The sequence below is a fragment of the Aquila chrysaetos genome, chromosome 24, assembly GCF_900496995.4.
Source record: "Aquila chrysaetos chrysaetos chromosome 24, bAquChr1.4, whole genome shotgun sequence".
Classification (NCBI taxonomy): Eukaryota; Metazoa; Chordata; class Aves; order Accipitriformes; family Accipitridae; genus Aquila; species Aquila chrysaetos.
In genome coordinates, this window is record NC_044027.1 from 18,937,905 (window position 1) to 18,965,545 (window position 27,641).

General features: G+C 40.8%; 2 protein-coding genes across 26 annotated transcripts in view; one reads left to right on the forward strand and one right to left on the reverse strand.

Annotated features, from left to right (window-relative positions):
• Positions 1-8,744, reverse strand: part of LOC115335413 (spermatid perinuclear RNA binding protein) — a 75,288-nt gene extending 66,544 nt beyond the window's left edge. For 8 of the 13 annotated variants that reach the window (XM_030001080.1, XM_030001079.1, XM_030001077.1 and 5 more), the window contains exon 1: positions 8,052-8,174. The gene's annotated coding sequence lies outside the window, so the exon portion shown is untranslated. Of the gene's footprint in view, positions 1-7,212; positions 7,532-7,664; positions 7,770-8,051; positions 8,175-8,380; positions 8,403-8,546 lie in introns of those variants that run through there. The other 5 variants (XM_030001065.2, XM_030001070.2, XM_030001066.1 and 2 more) reach the window with 5 other exon arrangements.
• CRB2 (crumbs cell polarity complex component 2) overlaps positions 8,411-27,641 on the forward strand; it is a 74,785-nt gene continuing 55,554 nt past the window's right edge. For 5 of the 13 annotated variants that reach the window (XM_030001039.2, XM_030001040.2, XM_030001037.2 and 2 more), the window contains exons 1-2: positions 8,422-8,531; positions 9,288-9,463. In XM_030001039.2, coding sequence (XP_029856899.1) covers positions 9,448-9,463 — 16 coding nt within the window. In that variant the 5' untranslated portion in view covers positions 8,422-8,531; positions 9,288-9,447. Of the gene's footprint in view, positions 8,532-8,681; positions 8,714-9,135; positions 9,151-9,287; positions 9,464-20,210; positions 20,295-21,042; positions 21,107-23,678; positions 23,824-27,641 lie in introns of those variants that run through there. The other 8 variants (XM_030001041.2, XM_030001047.2, XM_041119596.1 and 5 more) reach the window with 7 other exon arrangements.

Sequence of the window (27,641 nt, forward strand, 5' to 3'; positions counted from 1 at the left end):
CCTTACCAAACAGTTTTAGCTCTCTGAAAATACGACAATCACTAAGAACCTATGACATGGAAAAGGCATTCTTCAAAGCAGAGGTGGAGAGAAATCAGTTCTTGGGCATTTAGGTTTTCCTATTCTGTTGAGCTAAACCAGCTATCAGGAGTAAAGGGAAAGCGATTGGGATTGGAAGAGGAGTAGAAATCCAAATGTTCTAAGTCTCTGTACCATATGCATTTACAAAATAATTCCAGCAGATATCAGAGATTACATCTGACATCTCATTTCTCAATCTAGCGATGTCAAAAGTCTTCGTGAGGCAAATTAGATGAGCCCAAGCTTGTTCATTTTAGTTAAGAGTCCAGCCGCCAGCTCCAATAGGTTCTCCAGTAGGATTTCAGTCTAGTTTACTTAAGGGGGGGGGGGGGGGGGGGGGGGGAATCTCCAGTTCTTGCTGCACTTACTGTTCAAGAAAGGAACTGCAGAAGCCAAGAACTGAGGCCATACACATTTTTCCTTGTCTTTGTTTCACGGTGAGGAGTTACATAACTAACATTCATCTAAAGTACTGCTAATTAACAGAAGACCCCCCCACCTAGGCGCACCTTTCATGTCTCTATATAAAAAGAGAAAAAAATAAAAAATTAGTCAGTCAGGTTTCTAGAATCCACAGCCACAGTAAAGTACAATCCAACCTGAAATTTCTCTTACTAATCTACTCTGAAGTCAGTCCGGGCTTGGCTCTGGGGGTAGCACAACTACCACAATGTATGATGTTATGGGGCTAAACACTTCCCAGATTTTTATGGGTACCTTCCAATCCTCAATTTTCTCTACAAGCACTTTATAGTCTTCCATATAATCCTTTATGGATTCCTTGCAACCCCTTCCTTTCAACTATCTTACTTGGAGCTCCATGTTTCCTACTTGTCCCGTCATACCACAGCCCCCGGCTTTCCAGTGCCTGCGTGTATTCTCTGGTGCTTCACACCCTGAAGACACAGGCTGTGCACCTACAGCTCCCCCTTCTATTCCAGAGTCTTTTCCATCAAAGCAAACGTTAAAAAATTGTCATATTATACATACAGAAATCAAGCAAAGTAGATAAGTAGAAAAGTACTAAGCGCATAGAGGGTCAGAGAGCAAACTACAGCACCCCATAACCAGAGAAAAAGAGCAAGTTTCCATAGGCAACAAGCTGCCCCTTCAGCACAGAAGTATCAACAAATAGGAATAAATGACTAATTTTGGTTCTTGCCTTCACACTGGCAAACTGAAGCCTTCAGAACATCACACAGCTTCCTCACAGCATAGCTGGAAAAACCAGCCATGCAGGTTGTGCTGACTGCTACCACTCCCCACCGGCTCAGAGCTGCAGAAGCGCTACAGCCACACTTAGGACCAGATAATTAACACCACATAAATAGCCGTTATTTAAATTCAACTCCAAAATTGATTAAATGTTAACACACGTTAGTCAGCACTTTCAGATCCACTGATAACATGATATTTGTTTCTATGGTTAACAAAAACATCCGCAACCCAATCCCATTCATCTTATCTACACAACCCCATTGGGTCTTTTATGATCATGCTATGTACTATAACAGAAACACACTACCAGCTTCACTCTTGACAGCTGACTCCCATAGGACAGAGAACTCAAATGCCTTTTTTTTTTTTTCTTTTTAATACAAACTGTAATTTGTTTTTTAAATGGACTGATTTGTACCATCTTAACTGCAGGTTTTCACTCAGTCTCCAGGTGATACATTTAGTACAACTATTCAATGTCTTGCTAAGCAGGCTGTAACAAGACCATTTAAGTTAAACTTCTTTATTCAGGTATATACTAGCTAGCAATTTTAAGACCATCACCTATTTCAACAATGGCAACTAAATTCAGCATGCAGCATGCTGGCTTGTTTCCTTGCTGAGTTTTGCACATTCTTTTTAAAGAGCAAGTAGGAGGACATTCAAGAGAGATACCATGTTTATGGAAAGGGTTAAATAGGCTTTTAGTAACAATGCTTTGGCTGCTATACCATAACAAAAAACAAAGTCACCCAATGCCCTACAACAAGTAATGAAATTTTTAATGCCTCTTCCAAGATTAACCATAACTTACCACAATCCACTGTTACAGGACCCACCCCCTTTAAAATATAGAATAAAAAAAAGTATCAGTTTCACAATATCATTGTCACCAGGATAAACCATTTTGTGGCAAAACCTCACTGGAGGAAATCTGCAGTGTTGCATGCCCAAGATGACCCTGCTCCCAAGCCTCCTCAGCCTCTACAGTGACTGCCAAAGCTCATTTCTGGAAACACGCAACACTTGTTTCCAAACCAGCTTCAAAGAGCTTGTGCGTCTCGGCTTCACACACACCTGTAGTCTGTTTATGCTTTTCCAGGAAGGCAGGTACTGCCAGCTGAGAACTAGGATTAGGGGAAGATTTTGTTTAGGGTCATAATCAACTCAATCCAATAGCTTGGGAGAAACATTCCCACATGTAACGTTATACCTGTGTCTCAGAGAATACTAAAGACACTTTAGGGCCCAATACTTAAAACACTATGCTAACACTCAAATTTGCTGTATTACAAGTCGAACAAGAAATGTGTTTAGTGAAAGTGTCTCCCCTCCCAAGAATCAGATGAAACAGAAAAGTAAAGGCCTCTAAAATCAACTTGCCCTTTTCTGCTCCTACCATGGGGCAATTTCTAAGAGGCAACAGCAGCTCCTCACCATTGAGTTCATTTACTGTCAAGCCAAATGCTAAGTTCTGCTTCAATCATTGTTTCACTTCTTCAGCCCTAGCTACATCAAAGTTTAAGGTCTAAAATCTTAACCAGTTCTGTTTTCTAGGATTTCTTCAAGTTGCATGACATCTCATGATTACCGACTAATAAGAGTATTCTTCCCAACCAGATATTCAAACATTTAATTTTCCAACAGTCAATTTAAAGTAAATGCACAAAAAGAATAAGAAGCAGCAAAATTTAATTTACTGTGATAGCCAGACACACCCTAATTTTATTTTATTTTTAAGCATACAATTAAGAGTAATTTAATACCCCTATGTAGACACTACATGAAAGAGAAACATTACTGTAAGAAGAGCTTAATACTATTGGTACACAAACCTTATGACAGATAAATTAGAGCCTAGTAAAACAGCATATAATTTACATTTTGTTATGTCAATCACAAGTAGCATCTTGAGGCTCTTAAATAATATGCCAAACCACAACATAAGAGAACTAATTTAAATCAACCCATGCGGCAGGATCACTTAAGTTTCCACAGTCCAAGAGATCCCCTAAAATGAGTTAGCAACTGGATTTCATAAGATTATTCCTCTTCAACATCCATTTACACCTTTAATTTACCAGCATGTTATGAAAATATTTTACTACAAAGGAGTTATAAAGTTTTGCATAGTTATAGAAAAATCAATGAAGTAAAACAAGTGCATGGGTTTTAATAATCCATGGCCTTTATTACTTGAGAAGCCAATCAGCAGATGTCCAGGTGGCCCAGTAGCACAGCGGTCCCACTCAGCTGCATGGAAAATCCACACATTGGATTAGTCTCAGAGTTCTTGGTTTTAGCCAGTGGAGAAGGAAGGACAGAGCAGCCCAGTACCATGCTTTACATACCTTTCAGTAACAGCAGAACAAATGACATACCCTGAATTTTTTCTTATGCTTCTCCTGTAACCAGCACCTTGTCTACATTCCAATACAGCATAGGAAATTAACAGAAAGGTCAGTATATGCGTTGCAAAGCAAAAATATGAATACAAGGCAACAGACCAACATGGAGGAGAGTCCAAGAATTCTTTCAGTCCTCTTCTCTTCCATGATAGTTAGAGTGAGAGGACCAGAAACACAAGGTAACTTAGCTACAAAATAAAGTTCAAAAATCCAAAGTGCAAGAAGTTTATGTTAATGCACTCATATAATTCATAAGAATTCCTATGCATGCTTTTTCTTAAAGGGACGTGAATTAGGGTTTTCAAAAAAGTTAAATAGAAACACTATGCCTCTGCGAGTTGACATAGTGTGTGTGCCACTATCTGTATTTTCTGTCATCATTGCTCAGTGAAAGACTTGCACTTAAGAAAGAAAAACTACACAAGTGCCAAGAAATGCAGAAGTACAACCGAAAGAAAATTGTCTCTAGTCTTGTAGCTTGTATTAATTATCGCTTTCATTGAAAAATATAAGCAAATATTTTCAGGTAGGGCAGTTTAGGCATCTGTTTCCTTACACATGAAGTACAAAGTTTCTATTTGTCAAATCATGTTGCAAGTACAACAAATGTACTCAAAACTATGATTTCTACAGAAATGTTTGAGACTTGCATTTTTCTGCTATTTAAATCTGTAACTATTTTTCATGGTGCTTTAAACAGGAATTTTCCTTTTGATTTCATCACTGCAGCATATGTAGCAGTAAAGCAATCTTTACTTGCCAATATTGCTCAGTTTATAGCAAATCCAGGACACTACATCAGCCAAGTGCTCCTCGTGCGTGTGTTGTTAGAACAGAAAATTCTGCCCTCCCCCAACCTCAATACAAAGTACGTTACAGAAATCAAAATGCTATGCTAAAATCCTCTGTTGGCATAGCTAGGCTTACCATAAGTCCTAACTCACCAAGAGATGAAAGTTAGCCTAGTGAGGTGTAGATTGAACTTCTGCATTCTCACTCGCCTAGCATCTCCCTCAGATGACCAACACACTCCCAGGTACCTTCCTCTCAACTGCCCCAAGTACTCTCCCTCACCCAGCCCAGTCTATAGAAACACATAAACTGCCACTTTTTTACTGTTTCATACTTACACTTAGATGTGTTGGCCACTTCTAGGTCTATGTACCTCACCACAACCAAGAACAAGACTCTGCAAACTTCTATGTTTTAACAGATACTTCAACAAGCATGCTCACAGTGGCTTTTTACACTCAAAAGCTTGTTAACCAGCCAGGGCATTTCCCTCTCCCCTCTTTCCAGCCATGGATGTGCTCTTCAAAGAGCTCTATTTACATGCCAAGTTACAAAGTTCAGCTGCTTCCAAAGCAACGTGGAAAAAGTGCAGCTTTTACAGTGAGGTTTTTCATAACATGAAGCAGCTCCTTCGACTACTTTTTATTATTATTTTTATTTCCAAACAGGATTCCACAGTTAAAAAAAAAAAAAAAAAAATCTCAGTCCACCCACAGGCCTTTGAGGAACGTTAACTGAGGGGCTTCAAAAGAAGAGAGCTCTGCAACCTTAAGCATCATGTTACTGAATGAACATCCATGGAAAAAATTGCTTAGAAGTCAGAAACACGGGTCACCGAAATCTGCATATCCACCAGAATTTAAACTACTTCTCTAACGTTTAGGCATGGCATGCCTTTTGCCATCTTCTGTTATATCTTTCCATTTGCTTACTCTTTCTTCTTGTTTGCTTCTGAACCTTTGGTATGAAATCAATCATGTCTGAAATTCCTTCTTCTAGGACAAACCACAAAGCTGGATTTGGTCAGTCCTTCAGCAACATTCATACCAGTTATCACACAGGACTCCCCTCAGCCCCCAAAACACGAGTATTTCCAGATAGAATCTTTCTCCAGTTCCCCAAGAAATTAACTCCTAGATTTCTATCTTGCATTTAGCCTGTCAATCACTTGGAGCAAGAACTGGCACTTCATCAGCATCTTCTTTGTGGGGAGACGATAATATTGTCAATACTTCAATAATAATGATTGGTTTGGATGAACAGCCTATGCAAAGAAAACCCCTTTATAAAAATGGGAATAAGAAAGTTAGCAATGACTAAAGATTCTACTAGAAATGCCAAAGCAGCACTAGACTTGCACTGTCAACGACAAGATTCTGAGAAACAGAAAACTGAAAATATTAAAACCTTACAATTAGCAATCCTTACCCACTCTTTCCCCCACACCTCTCCCTTCATTCTACACCAACATGAAGCAGAGGAAAATGATTGGAAAGTTCCAGAGAGAAGAAAATGACACATGCCAAGAACTTCCAGAGGCAAGTCCAACTTCCTAAAAATGACCAGGAATTTAGTAGAAGCTACAGCCAGCTGCAGTCTGCTGACATGGATTGCTTCGTCCTCTCTACACTGGCAGGAAATAACTACAATCCAGCTTTTACAAATTTTGGATGGCCCATCTAAGAGGTGGACTATTTAAATTCTTGGAAAACACTTTTGCTTTTCAGAAACTACAAGCAATGACCTTGTGCAAATAAAGGAAGACAGCAATATAACCTCTATGGAGACACTGTCAGGCCTTCTTCCCTTCCCATTCCAAAACTTTTGTTTTTAAGGCCTCCCCTCCAAGTATAGACAGCACTGTTCCATCCTCCTTCCTTCCTTCCTGCAAACATTAGGCCCTCTCTGCCTCCACAGTTGCTTCCTTTGGGTCTTTCAAAAATGGTTACCATATCTTTAAAAATAAAACAAAATAAGACCAAGTTTTGCAAACAGTCCTCCATTCTTTCCAAGGATGTTAAATTATTTCTGCATGAATGAAGGAAATTATTTTAGTTTTCTGTCTTTACCCTAGAAGGCCAGGTTTCAATTGTGCACTAGAACACACAACTATTTTAATTTAAGTTAAATAGCCCAGCTATTTTAATTTAAGTTGCGCAAACATTTTTTGGAACTGGAGGTTTGAAATACCTTATGTTCCTGACAACAATGCCCAGTTAAGTCTTTCTTTACTTTGACCACACTTAGAATTTCTAAGTTTTCAGACAAAGTATGATAAAACTTTTAAAAAATGTTAACAAACTACAGTACGCAGCTAAAGAAAAAAAAAAAGATTCAGACATATCCAGAACCCCCCATTTTATAAATTTCTTGTACTGCCGTATTCTGTGCACGAACTATTTGGAATGTACGCTCTCTGGAGCAGGACATTTTCTTCTTACTTTCTGTAAATCACACGGCACCATTTTCAGAGCCATGTAAATAAATAATAAGATGTTTAGCTAGATAATGCATATTTCTATCTGGATTCAAAACTCAAGTTTTGCTCTATTGAGTAGCCTGCATATGACTCCGCGGTTATGTCTTTTTAAGTTCTCACTTCCAGAAAAATTAGTGGCTGAACGATTAACAAAATCCAGCGCAAAGCAAATCCAGAATAGAAAGAGAAAAAAAGAAAGAAAGAAAACAAAAACAAAACCAAACCACCACGAACCAAAACTCCGCCGATACTCTCCTCGAAACCCAGGAAGCCGGTAAAGGTACCAGAGGGACGCGGGTCTCCCCAGGACAGCGCACAAACCGACGGGCTCCCGAGCACACCGCTGCTTCCGAACGCGGGTCAGAGGAGCGGGCAGGGCGATGGGCTGCAGCCACCGAGCTAGAGCAAACTTTTGACGGTGAGCCATGGCTGCCGCGCAGAACGGCCTGCCGGAGGAGCCCCGGCTCCTCGCACCTCCCCTCTCACGGCACCTGGCCGCAGCGCGGGCGGGCGATGGCGGGCTGTCAGGGACGGGACCACCACACACACACACACACACACCGGGCAAGTTTCCACCACCGCTCCCCGCGGCCGCGCAGCCAGACCTCCTGACCCGGCCGCAGCTCCAGCTCGCCCTCCCTCCCTCCCTCCCGCAGGCACCTGCGCGCCCGCGGACAGGTACGCACCGCTCAACCGGCGGAAGGCCGGCCGGCCGCCTGCGCGCTCCGCGGCGCCGAGCCCCTCATCTCCGCCCCCGCCCGCGGGCTGGCGGCCCCTCAGGGCGCGGAGACACCCCCCCCCCCCCCCCCGCCACCACCAACGGCCGCCGCGCGCGCAGCAGCGCCCTCCGCCCCCCCCCCCCCCCCCCCCTTCTCCTCACACACCGCCTCCCCTCACACACCGCCTCCCATCCCCCCCGCGCCGTGTCCTGCCCTTGCCTCCTGCCCGCAGTGCCCGGTGCAGTGGGAGGAGCGGTGCCCGGCGCCCGCCTCCCCTCAGGGGCGCGCAGGGAGGGTTGATCTACCGCCCCGGCCCCTCCCCGCCGACCGAGCCCCGCCGCTCGCCCGCCTCACCCCGCTCGCCGCCGGCCCCGGCGCAGCCCCCCGGCCCCGTCCCGGCTCCGTGGCCCCGTCCAGCTCCTCCGGCTCCGCAGCGGCGAGCGGGGCTCCGGCACGTGACAGCGCCCGGCGCCCCCATAGGCTGGGGCTGCCGGGCAACGTGAGCCCGCCCCCTCCCTGCACCTGAGAGAGAGCCTTACGCCAACTGCGTAGGGGGATGCTGGGCCGCCGCGCCAATTCCGTAAGGGCGCGGAACCAGCCGTTTCCTCCCTCCTCGCGGCAGGCCGGCGCAGCCTTACGGAATTGACGTAGAGCTTCTCGGCTCGGCCCCTCCGGTTTCCTACCTGGGGCCGCTACTCCCTGCGTAAAGTGCGTAATCCCGCCCGCCGCCCGGGGAGAGGGCTCTCTGCGGCTCAGGAGCTCCTGCGGCTACGCGGGTTAGGAGCGGCCAAGCCCGCACCTAGGAACGTCGCTTACGCAAAGCCCCTCAAAGAGGTTAGTGTTTCTTACGAATTCTCCGTAACGTCGTCAACGCGGGCGCTGCACCTGAGAGGGCTCCCGTTGCGCAAATGCCGTAGGTGCTAGCGTGTCGGGCGCAGAGTGCGTAAGGGGCGCGGTAGGGTCCTCCCCATCCCTGACTGAGGGGCGGCCGGGCCTGGCGGCGCGGCGGGAGGCAGGTGTGTGTGGGGAGAGGATCGTCCCTGCCCCGTCTCCGCTCAGGGCGGGGAGGAGCCGGAGCCGCCGCCCCCGCGCCGGGGCATCTTGGCGGAGACTGGGCGTGTGGTTTCACCGTCACCCGGCCCCGCTTGCCGCGGCCCAGGGCCGTGAGTGTAAATACTCGCCACGGGCAGAGCCGTCCCCGCCGGCCGAAGGGGCAGGGAGTTGCTGGGCTGGCGGGCGCTGACAGGGCCTGGCCGCTGGGCCTGGAGCGCAGCCCGCGGGCCAGAGGGAGGGATGGGGGAAGGCTGAGGGGAGGGGGCGAAGGCGGGGGCGAGGTGTGAGGGAGGGCCCTGGCACCCCTCACCCAGGCAGTGCACGCCCTTGATGGGTTTCATCTCCTGCCGCAAAATCTAAAGCAGTTTCCTAAATGGAGCTGCAGAAGTAGCGTTTCCACGTGAGTAGTTGTTCCCCGTATGGAATCCTCAGTGGTTGTCTGAGGACGTTAGAATCAAGGCGGCTTTGTGGTGTGTTCAGGCAGGTCGGGCTGCACAAGGAGTACGGCGTTCAATGATCTCCATCTTTCTCTTCTAGAAATCAAGACAAATGGGTTCAAGTTAGCTTTCAGCTGCCCTGTAATAATTCTTCCTAATCCCAGGCATCTGACTGTTCTAGAGCAGATGGGCACTACGGTGAAGCTGAAGAGAGAGCTCCACGTACTGTTGTTCATCAGACTCTTCAGAGAAGTGCTAGCATGCCAAAACCTTTAGGTACGAGGAGGGAAGGTTGAGTCTGGTGGGTTTTTTCTTCTTTGGATGTGCGTTCCGTAGAACTTTTACGGTTTTGCTTCAACATTTAAATGGCCAATACCTTCACATGACTGCTTAAAAATTTCTGCCAGGTTTTCTACGTTAAGTGCCTTTTCAAACCCAGCTTTCAACATATAAGTCCATGGCAATCGTATTTAATACCACTTTTTACACTTTTCAAAACTAATTTTGTATAGGCTGTAAAGATGAAAGACAGTTGACTAGGGAGCTCTGTGCCAAAATAATCAGTACACAACATGCTGTGCTGAAGCGGCCTATGAGGGAACTTTGGCAAAAGGCAGTAGGATCAGGAGATTTGCAGTGCTGAAGTGAAACAGTAACTTTCATTCAAAAGAGTGATTTGCAGCATTAGAGTGGAAGTAGAAAACACGTGTGCATTAATAACATTACATGTAGTGAGAGGTCCAGCTTGTTCAAATTAAACTTACATTTTGTACACTTCTTTGCAAGCCTGTGGCTAAAGCATCACCCTAGTTCTGAACAGTCAGACATAGCTCTACTTTTGTGACAAACTTTTATCTCATGATGTTTTAAGGATTGAAAGGAAAAACAATTCTGAGGAATCTCAGTTAGTGCTTCTAAGTCTAGTAGAATCAAGAGGTTTCAAAGCAATAAATAAGTTTAGCTAAATCTCCGGTATGGCCTTAAAATATTAGTGTAGGCCTTGAGAAGGGACAAGAAGATAATAGCTAGAAAATCAAGGACTGGTCCAAGGACTTAATGTGAGAACATTTTTATTTGAAGTTGATTATGGCGAATAGAGACGCAGTACAAATATAGCCCAGAGGAAGGCTGCCGGAGGAGATAGTGGAATGGGAAGGGGCAGCTCTGAAAATTAGTGGCTGTGCTGTGAAGCTGGAAATGTAGTAAGGAGAGAAAAATCTGCAAGAGATGGCATCTCAGATAGTGAAGCTTTTGCAGAGGGAGAAGAAAGATATTTTCAGCTGTGGTGTGAGTGAAATCTTGAATTTTTCTGTTGAGTTCTCCCTTGGGCTAATGATTTGCCAAGGGCAAAAACACAGAGGAAAGGGGATTGATGGATTAATTTAGAATACAGGGGATTGGAACAGCTTTGGCGCTGCAGTACAAGGATATAAATTTAAGAAGGAAAAGAAATCTGAGGTTTGGAAGAAAAGTTAACATCTGTCTTTAGACTTCATGGAAGAAAATTGAATTTATATCTCTAAGTATACTCAATAAGAGATGGGGACTTGAATTGTGCCAAAGGCAACCTGGAATTAGAGCTACCTTGATGAAAGTTAAAGTAATTAACGATATTTGTGCTCTTTCTTGGGACAAAATACTGGCATAGAAAGATTTTTATTTTTTTTTAATATATAACTATGATGGAAATAATGCAGATCTTTTCATAGAAATATTTAAGATGTTGTCATGTATTCTTGAATGTTAGCAGCATCCCCTAGACAACTGAGGGAATCACAAAGGCTGTAGAGTTGTAGAGACTTAAGTTAGGTGAAACACTTTACCTGAGGTCACACATTCCACAAGTAGCATAGTCTGGATTAGAATTCCAAGCCTTGTGTTCATTCCAGTAGGCTGTCCTCACAGTCATGAGCAGAAGCAAATCTAAAGGGTGATATTATCTTTGAAAATATATATGTCGTTATATGTATATGTCGTTAGTATGTAACTTGGATTTTTTTTTTTTTTTTTTTTTTAAGAGGTTGACTATCTAAATGATTCCGGCAAATCTAAACCTTCTAGGAAAAGTGAGTGTGGAAAAGGAACTTGTAGTCAGCTTCTGAATACTGCATAGTGGCTTGTCCTGTCTCGTTTTATCTCCTGACTGGCCAGATTAGGTTAGAATGGTCTGATTTTAAGTACTGTGTAGGTTTTCTGCTGTAACAAATGTATGTAATGGAACAAAACCAATTGTATGAGAACAGTATACAGATGTGAGATGTTAATGCAGAGAATGGTCACGGTGACTGAAGTCTTCTAAGGCTATTATTTCACTGACGTTTGCTGACACAAAAAATGTAGAATTAGTCTGTAAAAAAAACCTCCTTTCCTGGACTGATTTTCCTGCTTGTAGATCTCCTACCTGATTATGCCGTATTCTGTAAAGGTGATAAAGAAATTCTATTACCAGTATTAAATAAAAAATAGAGGTAAGGCAGGAGCTAGTATATATGATCAGCATGTGAAAGCAGTTTTCCTGGGGACCAAAAAACCCCAGAAAAACAGAGGGACCCTTTACAAAAAGTTGTTGATAGCTACCGGTTTTAAGCTTGGAGTGAACCAGGCACTGAAATCAGCAGTGAGGCAGACCCACGGAATGGTGTGCTTGGATGACCTAGCATCAGCTACAAATACTACATTAAGGACTAAATGGCTATTAGCTATAGTAAAGGGAAAAATGCTAAGTGAGCAAGGATGAAATGTAACCTACCAAATTTCGAGTGTTTGGTATTGTTTACAGACATATGGGAATGTTCGCATAGTGCCTGAGGGAAGAGGTATTTTTCTCTTTTTGTAACTCAGAAAAGAAATCTCTGAGACTTATCATTGTCCAGTGACCCAGTTCTTTACAGGTTTCAAATTCTGCCTTTAGACATGTACTAAAGTTAATGGGATTTGTGCAAAGAGATCCGAGGGCAGACTTTGCATTGGAAAAAATAACTCTGTATGAGGCGCGTATTTTAAAAATCTTCATAGAAAAAGCTATCTTTTCATGTGAAATTAGTCTCATAAGCTTCACAACAACTTAAAAATAACAAAAAATTGGAGAATTTGAAAAGCAACTTGCTTGACTTTACATCTTTTTAATCTATAAAAACAAATAATTGCATGTGCTTAACTTTAATTTCAGTGGGACTAGTCACACATTTAATGTGGCTGTTTGCATGCTTTGAAGTTTGGCAGTGTTTGAATACTTTCCACACAGGAGGCTTGGATTTAGAAGGGTGATAAGCTAAGAAGATGACTTGCAAATGTGAACAGTTTTGAAGAAAATCTTGAAGTTTGAAGAAGCAGCTCATCTTTAATAACAAGAGTGCTGTTGGAAACAATTCCATACAACACAAAACAGTGTACAAAACCACTCTTCTGTCTTGCTGTATTTGCTTGTGTAGAGAGAAGTCATGAGAAAAGAAGGGAGGTAGAATGCCAAAGGATACAGAAAACAAAGTGGAAAAGCATGATGTCATCTGTCTTCTATAAAAAAACCCAATGACATAAAGAGCAGAAGGTGAAAGTTAAAAGGTTATAGTATAATCAGCACAAAAATAGATGTTGAGCGGATTAAAACTGTATTCAGAAAGGGTAAACATTTTTTTTTTTAAATCCCCTATCTTTACAGGGTGACTGTGCAAATATTAAAACCCAGAGTCAACAAAAATATTTCTGCAAATCTGCATTAAAATCAAAGGCTAAATATCTGAGTAGTCAATTGCTGGGAGTGGTCTGGGGGTGCGGGAAGGGAAATTAACAGCGAAAACTCGGCAGATTTTAATTGAATCTGTTTTTCTGCAGGATGTGGGCAGAAGATTCACCCCTAGAAGATTCACAGGGGAAAAGAAACATGAGATGATACCAGTACTAGAATAGTCTTTGCTAGGGTAGATAAGCATTGCTTGTGGTAGGTGTAACTGTGTGTGGGTATTGATCTTCTGAAAGCATATCCAAGTCTTAACCAAGCAACTCTCCTTACACCCTGCTTATGCTGGGACTCACGTGACTTAAGCCTGGGTTCTCACCACGTGGCTAGGAGTGCGAGTACTGTTGAGTTTTACTTTAACATGGGCTCTAACATGTCTGTTTCCTAGTGAAGATCCTGCAAAAGTCGATTAACTGAGTTCTTGTTTGGTAGTTCTCAAATGCCATCTCGCTGTTCTTCAAGCATCCCACGTTGTTCCTAGGTGTCAGAATTTACCTTGTTTTGTGTATACTTGATCCCAGCTTTTATTGTTTCGTTTCATTTCATTCTGCCTTCATTTTTGTTTGGCCTGCAGCTGCTAGATGGTTAAACTGTGGCATGATGTAGCAAAGAGTTTTATTCTGACAAATGCTTACAAGATCTGTATTCGTTTTAAACAAAAAAGTATATCTCAGGCATAAAAGGGAGAGAATCAAGCAGACTACTATCCAGTGTAGAGGGTACTTAAAAATCTAGAATCTGTGCTGCAAAACAAAAGATGACATGCATAAATCTGGCAGTTCTTTGTGTTCCTAACTCATTACTAAGAGTTTTACAGAGTACTTGCTAATATCTGGTGCAATCTTGAATGATAGCTGGTTGACTTCGGACTGGAGCAAAGGAGATAAAATGGTACTGGAGGAAAATTAGACACTAAAAGAGGAGGAATCACACCATGAAATGTACCACAGTGCTCTTCAAGTCCCGGAGCAGGCTCTGTGGGGTAACATTTCAGAGATCTTTTTAGTGATAGGGATGAGGATCAGCTTGAAAAGCAAGCAAAACTGGAACAAAGTAAGTGGGAAATACTTTCAGGTTATGACTAATGCAATTATTAGAGAGGCTACTGCATGCACTGTGGTGGATTTAGCTTCAAATAAGAACAGAAGTTATGCCATGTGTGATTGATTCCAGGTTGGGTTACAATTTAGAAGTGCAATTAGTGAGTCATTTGCTACTTTATATCAATTATTAAAAACAACGAAGGTCTAGGTTAAAAAAAAAAAAAAGAGTGCATATCTCTGTTTGCTGCAGTACTTGTTAATCTTCTGATTTCACATTTTTGTTTGATGTGTCTTAGCTTTGCTGAGTGTCATGGTACAGAATGTTCCTTAAACTAGAAAGTGAATTGCTATACACTGTACTGGCATTCAGCATTACAGTCCCTTTGGTAAGACACTGTCACTGCATCCCTTACTTTGTTTGGCTAGAACCAGCCAAAGTGAAATTGTCTATAGTGAACCTGCAAATCAGCAGTTTCCTGAACCATTTGTAAACAGAATTGCTTTAATCTTATTTTTATAGGTGCTGTTTAGGGCACAGTGCAATGTAGCTAGCCTTGGCCATCTTAACATCTAGATTGTTTTGTAGACTGTGCTGTCTTAAGTCCACTAGTTGTATTCTCAACCCCATCTGGCAACTGCCGAATGTTATAATTAAAACTTTTCCACTAGTGGCCATGACAAAACTCATAGCAGTAAATAGTCTTCTTTAAAATGTGAGCGTGCATGTGCAGACATGTTTTCTGCTGAGATTATTTCATCGTGGTATGTGTCCCAGGAGTGTTTCCTGAGAAATTAAAACTTTGTAGTTAATTTAATGGTTTTTTCAAAGTACGGATTGCATTGCCCAGATGGGAAAGAGAATGAATTCTTTGAAAGAACTGCTGCCATATTGCTCATCACTGATGTAGGAGAGGGCACATGATCACTCCTGTCAGTGTGGAGGAAAAAAAAAGTGATTTCAATTCCTGTCTCAAAGTGTTTCTGCAGGTTGATGGAATCTAACAAACTTGTTGACGGTACAATGTCAGTCTCTACAGAAAAGGAAGGGAGACAAAGTGGTAGTTACTGACTTCATAACCTCTGATATCACTGATACAACAGTTGCGGACCCTGGGGAAAAACAGAGAGAACAGACCATGGGAAGTGGCCAGGCTCAGAGGCTTTCTCAAAGTGGTACCTCCTGCTGCCGCTTTGAGACACACAATACCAGGCTACACAGGAGCATTGATCTGACCCATTCCTTATGCAATAGGAAGGCCTGGAAACAAATAATGTTGCCAACCTTCAATGAGCATTTAATTAAACTTTCTCATAAAGGTGGGGCCCTAAATGATCATCTGAAGTCTCCTGATCCTTAACATCTCTCCTGTGGGAAATGGGGTGTTGATATATAATCTGTCCTTCTAACCTTTTTCTTTTCTTGTGAATGGAAATGCTTTTACCTGTTGTGCCCATGGGAATATGGGGTGGCTGCAGCTAGTTACAGGGCATCTCTGCCTGTATGGTCTGTGCAAGGAAAGATGGCAGAAAGAAGGTTCTACAGTCCTGTTTTAGCTGAGCATGTGGGGTTGGCAGTGTCTTACGCAGCAGGTTTCTCATTGCAATTTGATGGCATAAATTTCTGAAGATGAACCATTGGTCTGCAGCTCTCCTCCCTGGAGAAGCCTGGACTGTATGAACAGACATCCAAAGTAGGACTGAGCTTCACAGAGGTGTCCACAGTTTTCAGTCTTAATCCTTTATAATATACATTTGAGGTTTGATCCTGTGATCGCTTAACCTTCACAATGATTGTGGTTGATGTGGTTAGCCCTTACATATTACTGGGATTGTAGACATGATGAACCAATCTGGAAATCAGCTGTTTTTTCCACTGTGTGGGTAGGACATGGTACGTGTTTATCTCATATCAATATGAGATAAGTATTTTCATATATGTCAGTGGCAAGTAGATAAATATTTAGGGGAATATGTATGTCCTTTCTAGAAAAACGATGATACAGTTGTAAGGGTTATTGTTTTAGGGAAGAGTGTGATTGGACCAGATAAGGGAAGACAGGAGTTTAGTGCAGGTCCTTAGTTATACTCAGTTGGTTTTTCCTTTTCCTTTGAAGTTTAGGATTGAAAACCTGCCATCGTTCCAAAGTAGAAACAACTTGGGTGGCCTTTTTATCACTAATAGGCAGAGTAACTAGGCAGGACTGTGACTCCACTGAAAAGAGGCTCTGTCATACAAGAGGTTTTCCAGGTCAAGATTAAAAGCAAAATATCTCTCATCACATGAGCCTTTGTACTGCACCCGTATTTTCTAAATGCATTTGGCTTATCTTTAATGTTTTTGCTGCTATCAAAAATAAACCCAGCTTCCATCTCTGCGGGTGTTGTATTTAACATCAACAGTGAATAGGCTTTTTCATTCCTAAATGCTAATTTTCTTTCTGTTTTCAATCTGTTTCTGGTACAAAAAGTTTTTGTTTTCAGTGTTTGGTTTGGGTTTTTTTTTCCTCTTTGGTTTTTTAACTGTGTATTTTCTCCTTCCCGTATCTGTTTTTGTCTATGGCGATCCATCTTTTTTGATGGAAGCAATAGCTGAGTGTCTATCGATGACCCTGAAGCCTAGAACTTGAATCAGAGTTTGTCTGAGTGCAGCTGGCAGTACAGCCATCATAATAATAACTTAAAAAAAGCTTTACCAAGATTAATTTTCATCAACAGAAAGTAGAGAACTCTTAGGAATAATAGTAATTGTTAGATAGAAATAAATTGCTTTGAACTGTGGTCAGAAATCTGGTCTAAAAATCTTGCTATAATGAGAATTTTGGTTATAATGAAGTAGTTTTATAACTTCACTAAAAATTTTGTGACCCTACAGCCAGAATTCAATGGCATTTGGAAAACATTCACAAGCTGTACCCTTGGGATAAAATACTGACCTTGTTGAAGCTGGTGCGAGTGTTTCCTGAATGTGTTGGTACCCAAACCCAGTATCGCAACATGGGGTTAGAGCAGTTTGTAATTCTGATGTCTATTCATCTCAAAATAGTTGAAGTTCTAGAGCAAACAGATATGGTCCAGTACACTAAAACTGAGATTTGACAAATGGGTGTTGGCACGTCCCTCTAACCAGAATTACGGTAGAAGGCTTACTCTTTGAAATCTGTTTTGTCTCTTCTGTGGTGGTGTGCCATGCTCCTTGCACAGCATAAACTAGAAGTAACCTTTCAATATTTGAGCCTCTTTACTCCATGTACCCAGCATGCTGCTGCTTAACTAACTAGTTTTGTCATATAAAGTGATAAATGGGAAACAGATCTGCAACAGATACAGGTCACATGCCAGACATTAGGCATGTACCTCAAAAATTCATAAACTTTGATATGTCAAGATGTTACCTAAATGTAGGCTGTTTAGTAGCTGGAGATTGCAGTAAGCTGTGACTAGCAAATAAGTTGTGTGTGCTGCTGAAACACTGTGAAAGATTTGGATGTCTGTGTCGTATGGGGTATGTAGACTGCAGTGCTGACTATCAATTTTGAAGTATATCAGATTTCCCCTTTAAGGGAAAATTGAGCACAGTCTGTAAAGATGGTTTGGTAGAATAGGTATTCTTGTGACGACCATACACCTGGAAAGAATCTCCCAGGGTTTACTTGCCCAAGTGCAAGTCCAAAATGGTGTCACATTAGGTCGGTAGTTTCAGAAGACTGTAATCAGCTATAATTTAGAGAGTCTTTCAACCACCTGTGGTAAGGAAGGTAGCAAACTTTATAGCCATAATCCATTTTGAGGAAGCAGGAGCCTGTAGAGTTGTGGAAGGTGGAGCCATTCTGTAATACGTAGGGATCAGTAGGAGTCTAGAAATGAATGAATGAATGAGATGTTTGAAAATTTAGAAGACTGATGTCCCTGCCAAGACTGAAGGAGCCACAGGTAGGAGGCCTCCTTGAGGGGAGATGGTAAAGGATTTTAAAGTAAGGCAACAACCAAGTGGTCTTCATAATGGGGTAAGGCATGGACAGTTATCTACTCTGGGTATGACAGGATACTGTACTGCAGTAGGGTAGATGTGGCAACATAGATTAAACCTGAGACATTTGAACAGAAATGTACCTATATTTTTGGAAGAGTGTATTTTACATAAATTTTCTCACATTCAGCGTAACACATCTATGAGTGTAGAAATGTCTCATTACACAGAATGTTGTCTTTGCTTCATGCCTTAGGTTAGAAGGTTCCCTTCAAATTTTTGATCTAAGTTTGCTTGCATTAGGAGTGGGAAGTTGAAGACAACTGATGTATCTTGTATCTTGTTTCTTTTTTTTCTTTTTTTTTTAATTAACCCGCCAAATAATTTTAATGCAGGTATGTAATGTTACCCTTTTTTGCTTTCCTGTTATAGATGCTATTAAGCAGTTCTGCCTCGTACGCTTTAGTGTGCAGCCTTTCTGTCATTTAACTCAACAAATAAATGTAAAAATTCTATTAAATGCAGGTGTTCATGGAGCTATGACTTTTTATTTATCCCAATTGCTATTTGATGACCTAAAGGATTTCAGCTCTTCTAATTACTTATTTAAGGACTATTGATCTCTCAGGTTTCTTCTGGGAGGCCTTACAGAATAGTGTATCACACAAATAGCATTATAGTTGCCTGCAAATTAAGGCAAGCAGACAGACTTGTAACATGCAGTAACCAGGCAGGTGGCTTATTTTAGTCTAAGTTCTACGTGAAATATTTACATACTGATTTAAATACTAAAGAGCTGGAGTTCATGCAGTACTGAGAATACAGCTATATGTCAGTCAGCAGTTGAATCTTCTTAGTGGAAAGCCCCCCAGTTATGTTCTAAAGACATTCAGCATTTAGGACCCTTTGCTATGAACCACAGAGGTCTGAGTCACGGTTCTTGGCTTTCCATTCCTGGAGTGCTAGTCTAGTCACAGGAGAAAGATAACAAGAAGGCTGTGAAATTTAGTACATACAGAAGTGCTGTAGCATTGAGAATTAACATGTGATCATCATCGTGCGTTATGTTTCCTGATAACTTTTTCAGGATAGCATTTAAAAAGCTCAAATTTAAAATTAAAAAAATCTAATATGTATGGTTCTGTAGGGCTGATCTTTGGAATTTTCCTGCTCCATGTCCCAAAGTGTTCTGTCATCAGTCAGCTTTTGCAGATAGTGCTACATGACCCATGTCAAGTCTCTAATAAGGTGCTGTGAAACAATTTTACTGAGTGTTGGGATGTTCCTGCTGACTTGCAAATAGGTCCTCTTTCCTTGACAAGAGAAAAGGGGCTGATTTGTTTCTGAACACCATGTGGGTCACTGGAAATGGGGACTGAAATACATAAATAAGTGCTCCTAATGTCTCTTGGGGGGAGACTTTCTTCTGAAGTTCTGTTTACATCACTTGATCTAATAGACAAGTTAAGTTAGAACTTACAAGTTTGATAGTTTTATTATTGAAGTCACTGCTCTGTGGTCCAGGTAATCTGTACTGCAGGGTGTGAAATGGAGACCAGTAACTAATAATTTAGTCAAGGTCTGGGGGCGGTGAGATCTCATTGCATGGGATAAACAATTTCAGTAGTCTTCCGAAATATCAACTACCATTTTCCCTATCTCCTGACACTTGTAAAAGTGTTTGTTTTATGTTTTGTGTCACCTCTTACTTTGGCATAGAAGCACAAGCCAGACGAATTAGGTAGCAGTAGCTTTTGGTAGATGTAGAGATGGCATCTAACTCTTGTAATTCCAAATTCTCTGTTAGTCTTCTGTGTGAAGGAGAAAGTGGAGATGGCAACGTGTGCAAGTGGATTGGAAAGAGTTGTGTGTCACTGGGAACAGCAGAGGGTACGCATTGCTGCTTCTCTGGAGGTATCAGGAAGGCAGGACACTATCCGCTCTGGTAACTTGTGTGGTAGTTCAGATATGCAACTGGAAGTTAAGGTACTGGGGCTATTATCCTTCTCCGTCACTGTAGTTTGGTGTGTAACACAAGTAAAATCTCCAAATTCTTTTGTGTTTTGGTTCATCCTGTCTGTCAAATGGGGAATAGTGGTGATCTACTGAGGATTTATGGAGCTTGCTTAAAAATGCTTGCTGTACCTCTTTGGGTAACATATTCCAAACCAGTCCATATCATAGAGAAGAACAATGATCTATCTAGTTTCAGGACTTGAGTACTGCTGGTGCAAACTACTTTCTATCTTTTTTTTTTTTTTTTTTTTCTTTTTTTTTTTTTTCTTCTTTCTTTTCCCTTTAAGGAATTCTACCCTCTGTACTGCATTTCCCTTTCTAGGAAAAGCAACATGCTTTTCTAAGGTATGTTGAAGATGGTAGGTGTTTTGATCATGCTTAAATATTACTGATGATGTTTCTCTGCTAATAAAAGTCAGGAAACCTATTCTGAGATTCAGAAAAGGTTTCTTTTAATTTATTTTGCGTATTCTCAATTAACCTTTACAGGCAAACTTTTCCCAACTTTGATTAGTGATTAAATGGGGGGATATGTGAAGAATAGGCAATATTTTTAAAGGACACTTTCCTATGGAGCACATCAGTAGGAAGAGTACTAACAAACGTTCATAATTTATATGTTTGAAGCCAGCATGGTGTATTTGTTGTAGATATCATTTAGTGTAATAAGGTTTCATTATGTGCAAAATTTAAAGTGTTTTTAAATTATTGGAAAATTTTAAATGTGGAAGTCAAAGGAAAAAGGAGGTTTTCCTGTTTCCTTTCAGTTCTGCTGCATTGTGCATCTTGCAGTTGGTAACCAACCTGCGTATCAGCGCTCCCGCTGGATAACGATCTTCCAGGCTTATGCTGCTTGTACCCTGAAGCATAGCTGCTCTTCCCAAGGGACAGGCAGAATGCTTCTCTATTCTGTACTCACTAATTGATCTCTGGCTTGGTCACTTCCAGCAAGGTCACAGAATTGGCAGCTACAAAACCAGTGTTCTGTGGAAAATTTAAAGGGGAAGAGTAGAAGTACCTAGCATGGGATGTTTTATTTTTTTAAAAATCATAAATATTTTTATTTGTCGGATCTTCTATTTTGCTTCTGCAGAAGTCTGAAACTTGGAAAGAACTGATACCAGAAGTTTGTCCATCGTGACCTGTTCTTTCAGTTTGTGAGTTATGCCCTATCCTGAAAATTGTTCTGTTCTCTCTTTGTAATTCTACTTCTGTCTCTATTATAACAGGGCATCAGCATTCTAATTATAGTTCAGATCCTGTAAAGGCAAAATGGTTTCTAAGCAAGTATAGTGTGATCTTCTCAAATTTCTTTCTTTGCAGAAGACTTGTCATGCTGGCCTTGAAAGGCATCCATGTGTGTTTTTTGCAAATGGGCTTGAAATCATATATGCTGCTTTCTCAGAACTGACTCTCTGATTAATTCAGGTGCTTTATTATTTGAAAGGTGATGGAAATTTTGGATTAAAAAAACCCAACAACAAACAAACCTAAACTGTCAGGCTCCAAATGCCATGGTCTGTGTTGTTCATTAAATACTATGCAAGTAGCGCTCACTGTCTTTGTCGTTGTTACAGTAATGCCCTTTTTATAATGCTCTGAATGCTGGCGGCTGTGCTCAGCAGGTAGCATTACAATGCCCATGGCCTCTGTTCCAGGGCCACATGCTGTCTGTTACGCTCTTCTAGTTGAGCCATTCTAAGGATATTTACATGTTGGGTTTTTTTTAAAGCTGTGTAGCATGCTGCATGTGTCTTGTCTAGAAAAACATGTAAGAACTGCAAATAAAAAGATGCATTAGCAAAGCTTAAGTGCTTAAATACTTGAAAAGCAGAAGTCTACAGGGTTTGAATAAAGGAAATGGTCCAAACTGCATGAATGCAAGGCTGGAATACTGAGGGCAGCATAAAGCTGTACTGCTTAATGTTGTAAGGGGTTTCATGAATGGTGTGGCAGAGACTGGAAAAGGGGTTTGGTTGACCTGGTGAGACTTGCATAATCTAAAAATACAGGGATCTTCCCCAAATTTATGAAGATACAGATCTGTTCTAGGAAGAAGCTGGAGCAACTGATAAAGAAGGATTCACAGATGGCCAGTTTTTCTGGATCTTTGGATGCATGCAGAGGTCAATGCTGTTGTCATCATTACTTAAGAGCCTGGATAGCCTGATGCTGAGAGCCATAAAAATAAACATTATAAAACATCTGCTTCCTCTGAAATCATGCATGCAAATTTTTGTTCTTACCTGAACTTTTCCAAAAGAAGGTTTTGCAGGAATGTGGCAAATCCCAGGTTTATCGTATTAAATTTGTACATTCGTATTTTTCCAGGCTTTGTGCCCAATAACAAAGTAAAAGAGAAAGGTGCACTTTCTAAATAACTCATGCAGCACTTGAGGCACCAAATATGCAATATACAATTCTAGAACTAGACACATTTCAGGAAATAGAGGAGTACATGTATTATAAATAGGTCTAGGTATAAGAGAGGGGTACCAGTTATGGTAACTCCTCACCTATGCTGAAATAAGAGGCAAATGGAGATTTCACAACTTTAACAGCTGTGACTTGGGTTTGGAAAATATTAGTGTAATGGATGAAAAAATAATATTCTAAGTGACATAGTTCTGAATTAATGGAGTTTTGGTAGATAGTATATTCAGCCTCTGCAGTAACTACTTCTGTTGAGAATTTCTAAATTAGGTTAAATAGTTGGTTTCTCTCTTACACATACTCAGTTACTGCCTGCTCTGATTTTAGCCCGTACTTGTTTCTTTGTGGAACGTTAACAAATCTTCAGTAGCAGTAATAATTATTCTAGATCCAGAAAGTTACCACTACCGAAACATCTTGGTGTATTTATGCTTACTTTCTGTGTTCATTTAGAGTGTCAGAGAGGTCGATAGTATTTGGATTAATGCATACTTCATAAATAGAGCACTCCAATTTGATGAAGTGCAGCTGGTGTACATAGAGCCAGCTTGGCTAACCTGGTAAATTGGCTAGATGAGTTTCAGTTAATTGAAGTTTTATGAAATGGTTTATACTAAGATGATGTTTAATTATGTCAGTGTTTCTAGATTAGAGTTTTCCTGTGTGGACAAAACAAACAGTTATTATTAGGTGAAATTATCATTATTCAGAGGGTTTGTGATATTTATTTCTGAGGTTAAATGCCTGTGGTTTATAAACTCTGTCCTGAACTTCAACTTGTAAAGTCTGTCCAAAGTTTCCTGTCAGAAAAAACAGCTGATAAAAATTACTTGTCTTTAAAGAGCCTTTTTCCTAATCCTACTTTACTATTGTATAATTGGAACCATTCTGGCTTGGAGCATGTCAGCAGCGATGTTCTGCGACTTTGTGTGTAGCTTACTCTGAATGGCATTACGGAGTTGGAGGCTTGGGTAGAGATGAGTAAAGGCTGGCTACTAAATTTCTAGGGAGCAGAAAGAGTCCGTATGGCCAAGGTTAGGCATAAACTTATCTCACAGTGTTCAGCTCAATCCTTCTGTAAAAGTCCTGCAAATGTGAAATTGTCAGTTCCCTTTATTTTATTTCTAGATGAAATGAATAGTTATTGCAGTATGTATTTATGAGGTTCACAGTGTCAGGAAGGTTTTAAAAAGACTGTGAAACAAAAAGTGGAGAGCATAGATGCAGAAAGGGGAACATTATGTTTGTGTAGGTCCCTTTGGCTTGATTTAAAAGATTTTTTTTTCTTGTGGCTAGACCTTGCTGCTTGTTCCTGTGTTGGGCAAAGCTGCTGAAGTCATGGGGCTGCCCCTCTCATGGGATGGAAGGTTGTGGCTGTAGAATGAGAGCTGTTGTAGCATCTTTAAGGAATAAAATATATAGCTTCCTCAGAAGTTGAATGGTAAGCAAGGTTTCATGAAGTAAACATTCAGAAGTGTCTGTTTGTAGAATATTGTTTATTTATGTTGTGAACCAAATGCAGTAAGTAACATATACTGTGTTTATAGTTGCTCTCAATAAGCTAGTAATTGAATTATCAGCTAAAGACTTAAAGATTAGACATGATGTCTTTGGAAGAGGGGTGTAGAAGCAAGCCTAATTTGATTATTGCAGCAAATCTGTTTTCTGTTCACTGTGAGTTGAAGCAAATAGTTCGATGGTTCCGAACTTCTTATGCTCTTTCTGTTACAAAGATAGCTGCTGGTGTTTGATGTTTTAACTCTTGTGTGAGACATGATACCACAGAGAGGAAACAGAAAATGAATGTGTTAAATTGTCGTGAACCCCCAAGTTAATGAATTGATTTGATACTGTTTATTCTACTAGAACTCGAAGTGATTAATTGAATAAATGTTTAAGTTTTAATCTTTAATTTGTCTATAAATATATGTAGTAATTAATGAGGAGGCAAGAAATAATCTTGAGAGTCACCTTGGGCAGAGAATAAGCATGCATGATGCATTCTTGGGAACCAGAAATGTAATTATGGTATCTAACCTCTGCCACCAAGTGGCAGTTAGTTTTCACTGCCTATCATTGGCCCCATCCGGAGGAGGTTTGGCTGCAAAGCTGTACTGCTAATCAGCAGGCCAGCATTGTCACTGTTTCAAGGGAAGGTCATTGTGCCTAAGGGAAAGACAAAAGCACAAACATTTTTTTATGCAAAATTAGCCCCGGAGTTTCAGAAGTTTTCCCAGCACAAAACAAACGTCAGCCTGCATGTGTGACACTGTATCTGAAGTTGACAGCTACTGTTTTCTGCTTGAAACTTAGCTTCGGGGAGCAATGTTTAGTATTTTGCCCAGCGCAAGGTACAGACCCAATCTAAAGAGGTGGTGGGGTGGAGGTGGAGGAATGTTTCTTCTTGATGTATGACTATTGAAATGGATAAGGACAGTAAAACTATCTCAGAGGATTAATCATTCACCTACTATCACTTCTCTAAAAAGTCTGTATTTATTTATGTATAATACACAACTGTGTGTTTAAAATGAAGAACATAAAATAGAAAACAGAAGCATATGGAAAGAAGAGGATGGAATTAAGGATAGAACACAGGAATCGTTATACTAATGGATCATTTGTGTATGTATACATTCATTATAGATCCACTATAGGTAGCAATGACAGAACTTGATATAATGATTAATGTAGGTGTTGTCACCACTATGTGTGCAGTCCTATCGTGACAACACCAAAAAAAAAATGTTTACTTTTGTTTCCAAGTGACCTTACAGCTAGATTTTATGACATTATAGGAGTTGATTCATTTCTGTCCCTGACAAAAATGGTGGAGGTGTAAATACTGAATTAGATTAGCAAAACCAGTCATACTTTTCAACAGAACAGTAAAATTGCTGATTAGATAAAGTCTCAGAATAATCTGAACAATTCTGGGACTTGCCATATATTATAAAACCACTGACTAATATGAAAGGCATGATGTATGTTCTGTATTTAAACACTTCACGTTCAATCAGTTAGGTCTTACAGGCTTATAGTTGTAAAGTACCTGTGTATTATGTTACTCCTAAACAGTATTTGGGTTAAATAAGAGTAGAGCAGAATATAGGAGAAAGTTTTTGCTCACCAGCAATGTAAATGTATTCTTCTGAGGGGGCTACAGGAAATTTCTTAGGCACATGAGACTGCTTCTTGCAGTGAGATGCAGTGAGAATGGGTGTGCAGATTCTCTGGCAGTTATAGGATTCCATTAAACTGGAGCAAACCTATTGTAGGGCATGTTCATGTCTTATCCTGGGTGAGGTAATACTATTGCACAGTGCTGCTTCTTTCCACCAGAATTCCTGTACGCCCTCTGTTCCTTACATAATTCAGATGCAATACATAATTAAAGGATTATAAAGCCACACTTACTTTCAAATATTTAAATTACTCGGTGAACGAGAGATGGTGTTTGCCTTGTCTGTGCTTTTGCTTTGCTTTTTTCTATAGTTTTTTGAAACAGTGGGGACCACAGCCTGATCAGTCAGAAGCTATTGAGAACCACTACCAAAATGCTAATCAGTACTAACTGATTGTCACGATTAGTATTATATTAGAAAAAAGTATAACTATATAACAAAGTCCAATTAATTTGCAGTTGATACTAGAAAATATCAGTGTGTTCTGCAGATATTCACTTCCTCTGTTAGCAACATCTTTGTAAAGTATAGCCTTTTCAAAGGAAAAAAACCCCTAACTTTTTTTCCTTTTGAAGCATACAAATCTCACAGTAACAATAAAAAAACCTCCTGCCTTGAATTGTGTAGACTAGCACATGTCCTAGGAATAGTATCTGTGTAGCAAACGAGTGTGTATAATATCTGTTTTCTCATACAGGTCTGCAACAAAGACTGGCTTACACATGGAATAAAAAGGGGGAAAAAAAATTAGTCTTACATCTTGAACTTTCTCACTGTTCCTTTCTGTTCTGGATTTCTTTTCTTTAGAGCAATAGTTTGTGACTGGATCACATGATAGTATTTCCAGTAGGTCCAGTGCTATAATGTGCTCTATGGGGAAAGCATTTCTTAGGTGCTGCCGGCCTTTTTGTTTCAAACATTGGGCATGTAACATTTTATATCACCATCCAGCAGTTTGGATACAAGATATTTCGAATGACTCTCTGTGCTATTGTAACCCACTCAGGGCCCTGAGGGAGACCTATGAACAGAAAGTAGTCTCAGATTTCTTTGAGCAATTCGGTATTGCCAAATACTTTGGTTTGTTATGAATGCTGGGTTATGCCATGGAGAAGTATTGTGAAGATCTGTTCAGAGAACATTGCATTAAAAAAGATCTGTTTAGAGATTCAGGAAAATGCTGCTTCTCTCTGGTCTGAGCACCAGAATTGTGAAGAAAACATAACTTATGTTGAGCATGAGGTAGAAATCAATATCTGAAACATCCTTCAAAAACAGAATTGAAAACTTACGTCCTTTGACAGCTCATGGCAGAAGGAGCCTCTTCTTTAGTTGAACAAGTTATCATTTACAGCAATTTTAATAAAGGACCTCCTGGCAAAAAAGACTAAATTGTAACATCTCCAAACCTTCTTTTTATACATGAAACAGTGTGTCCCTCAAAATCCATACTGCTCAGTTAAACCTGCCTAGCATATTTTGTGGTGGGGATACGTAGTCTTTGATTGTCCACATTAAGCCTTTTCCATTTTATGTTGATAACATTTAGTTCCTTCCACTTATGGGCTGTTTTCTCTTCTGTACTTTCCACCGTGGTTTCCCCCCCACTCCCACTTGTGGGCAGAAGCAAACAAACAAAAGTATTACTCTGTCACTTGACAAGTCTCAAGAGCTCCACTACTCAGAATTTGCATGAATACTCCTATAAACAGTATCATGCCAGGGTTGATTACAACAGCAAGCCATCAGTCTGGTATACAGGCTGCTGTTGTACTGCATGCAGTCATCAGCCTCCCCAGTTCTATGACCTGCCTTGCTTTATGGTGTGGATAACCAGTCCATCCTTGGGGACCTTCTGTCTCTGAGGTTAAGTACCTATGCTTATCCTGTTGCTTATCCCAACCTGTAGTAATTGAGGCATTTTTCTGACAGGTCATTACAAACGATTTCACAGCATGATAATCTCCAGCAGAGGCACTCTCGCTTTATTCTTTTTTTTTTTCTTTTTCACACTTTGCTTATGACACCTCCATCTGTTTGCTGTTCTGTGCTTGTATCGTTGCTGTGAAAAAAA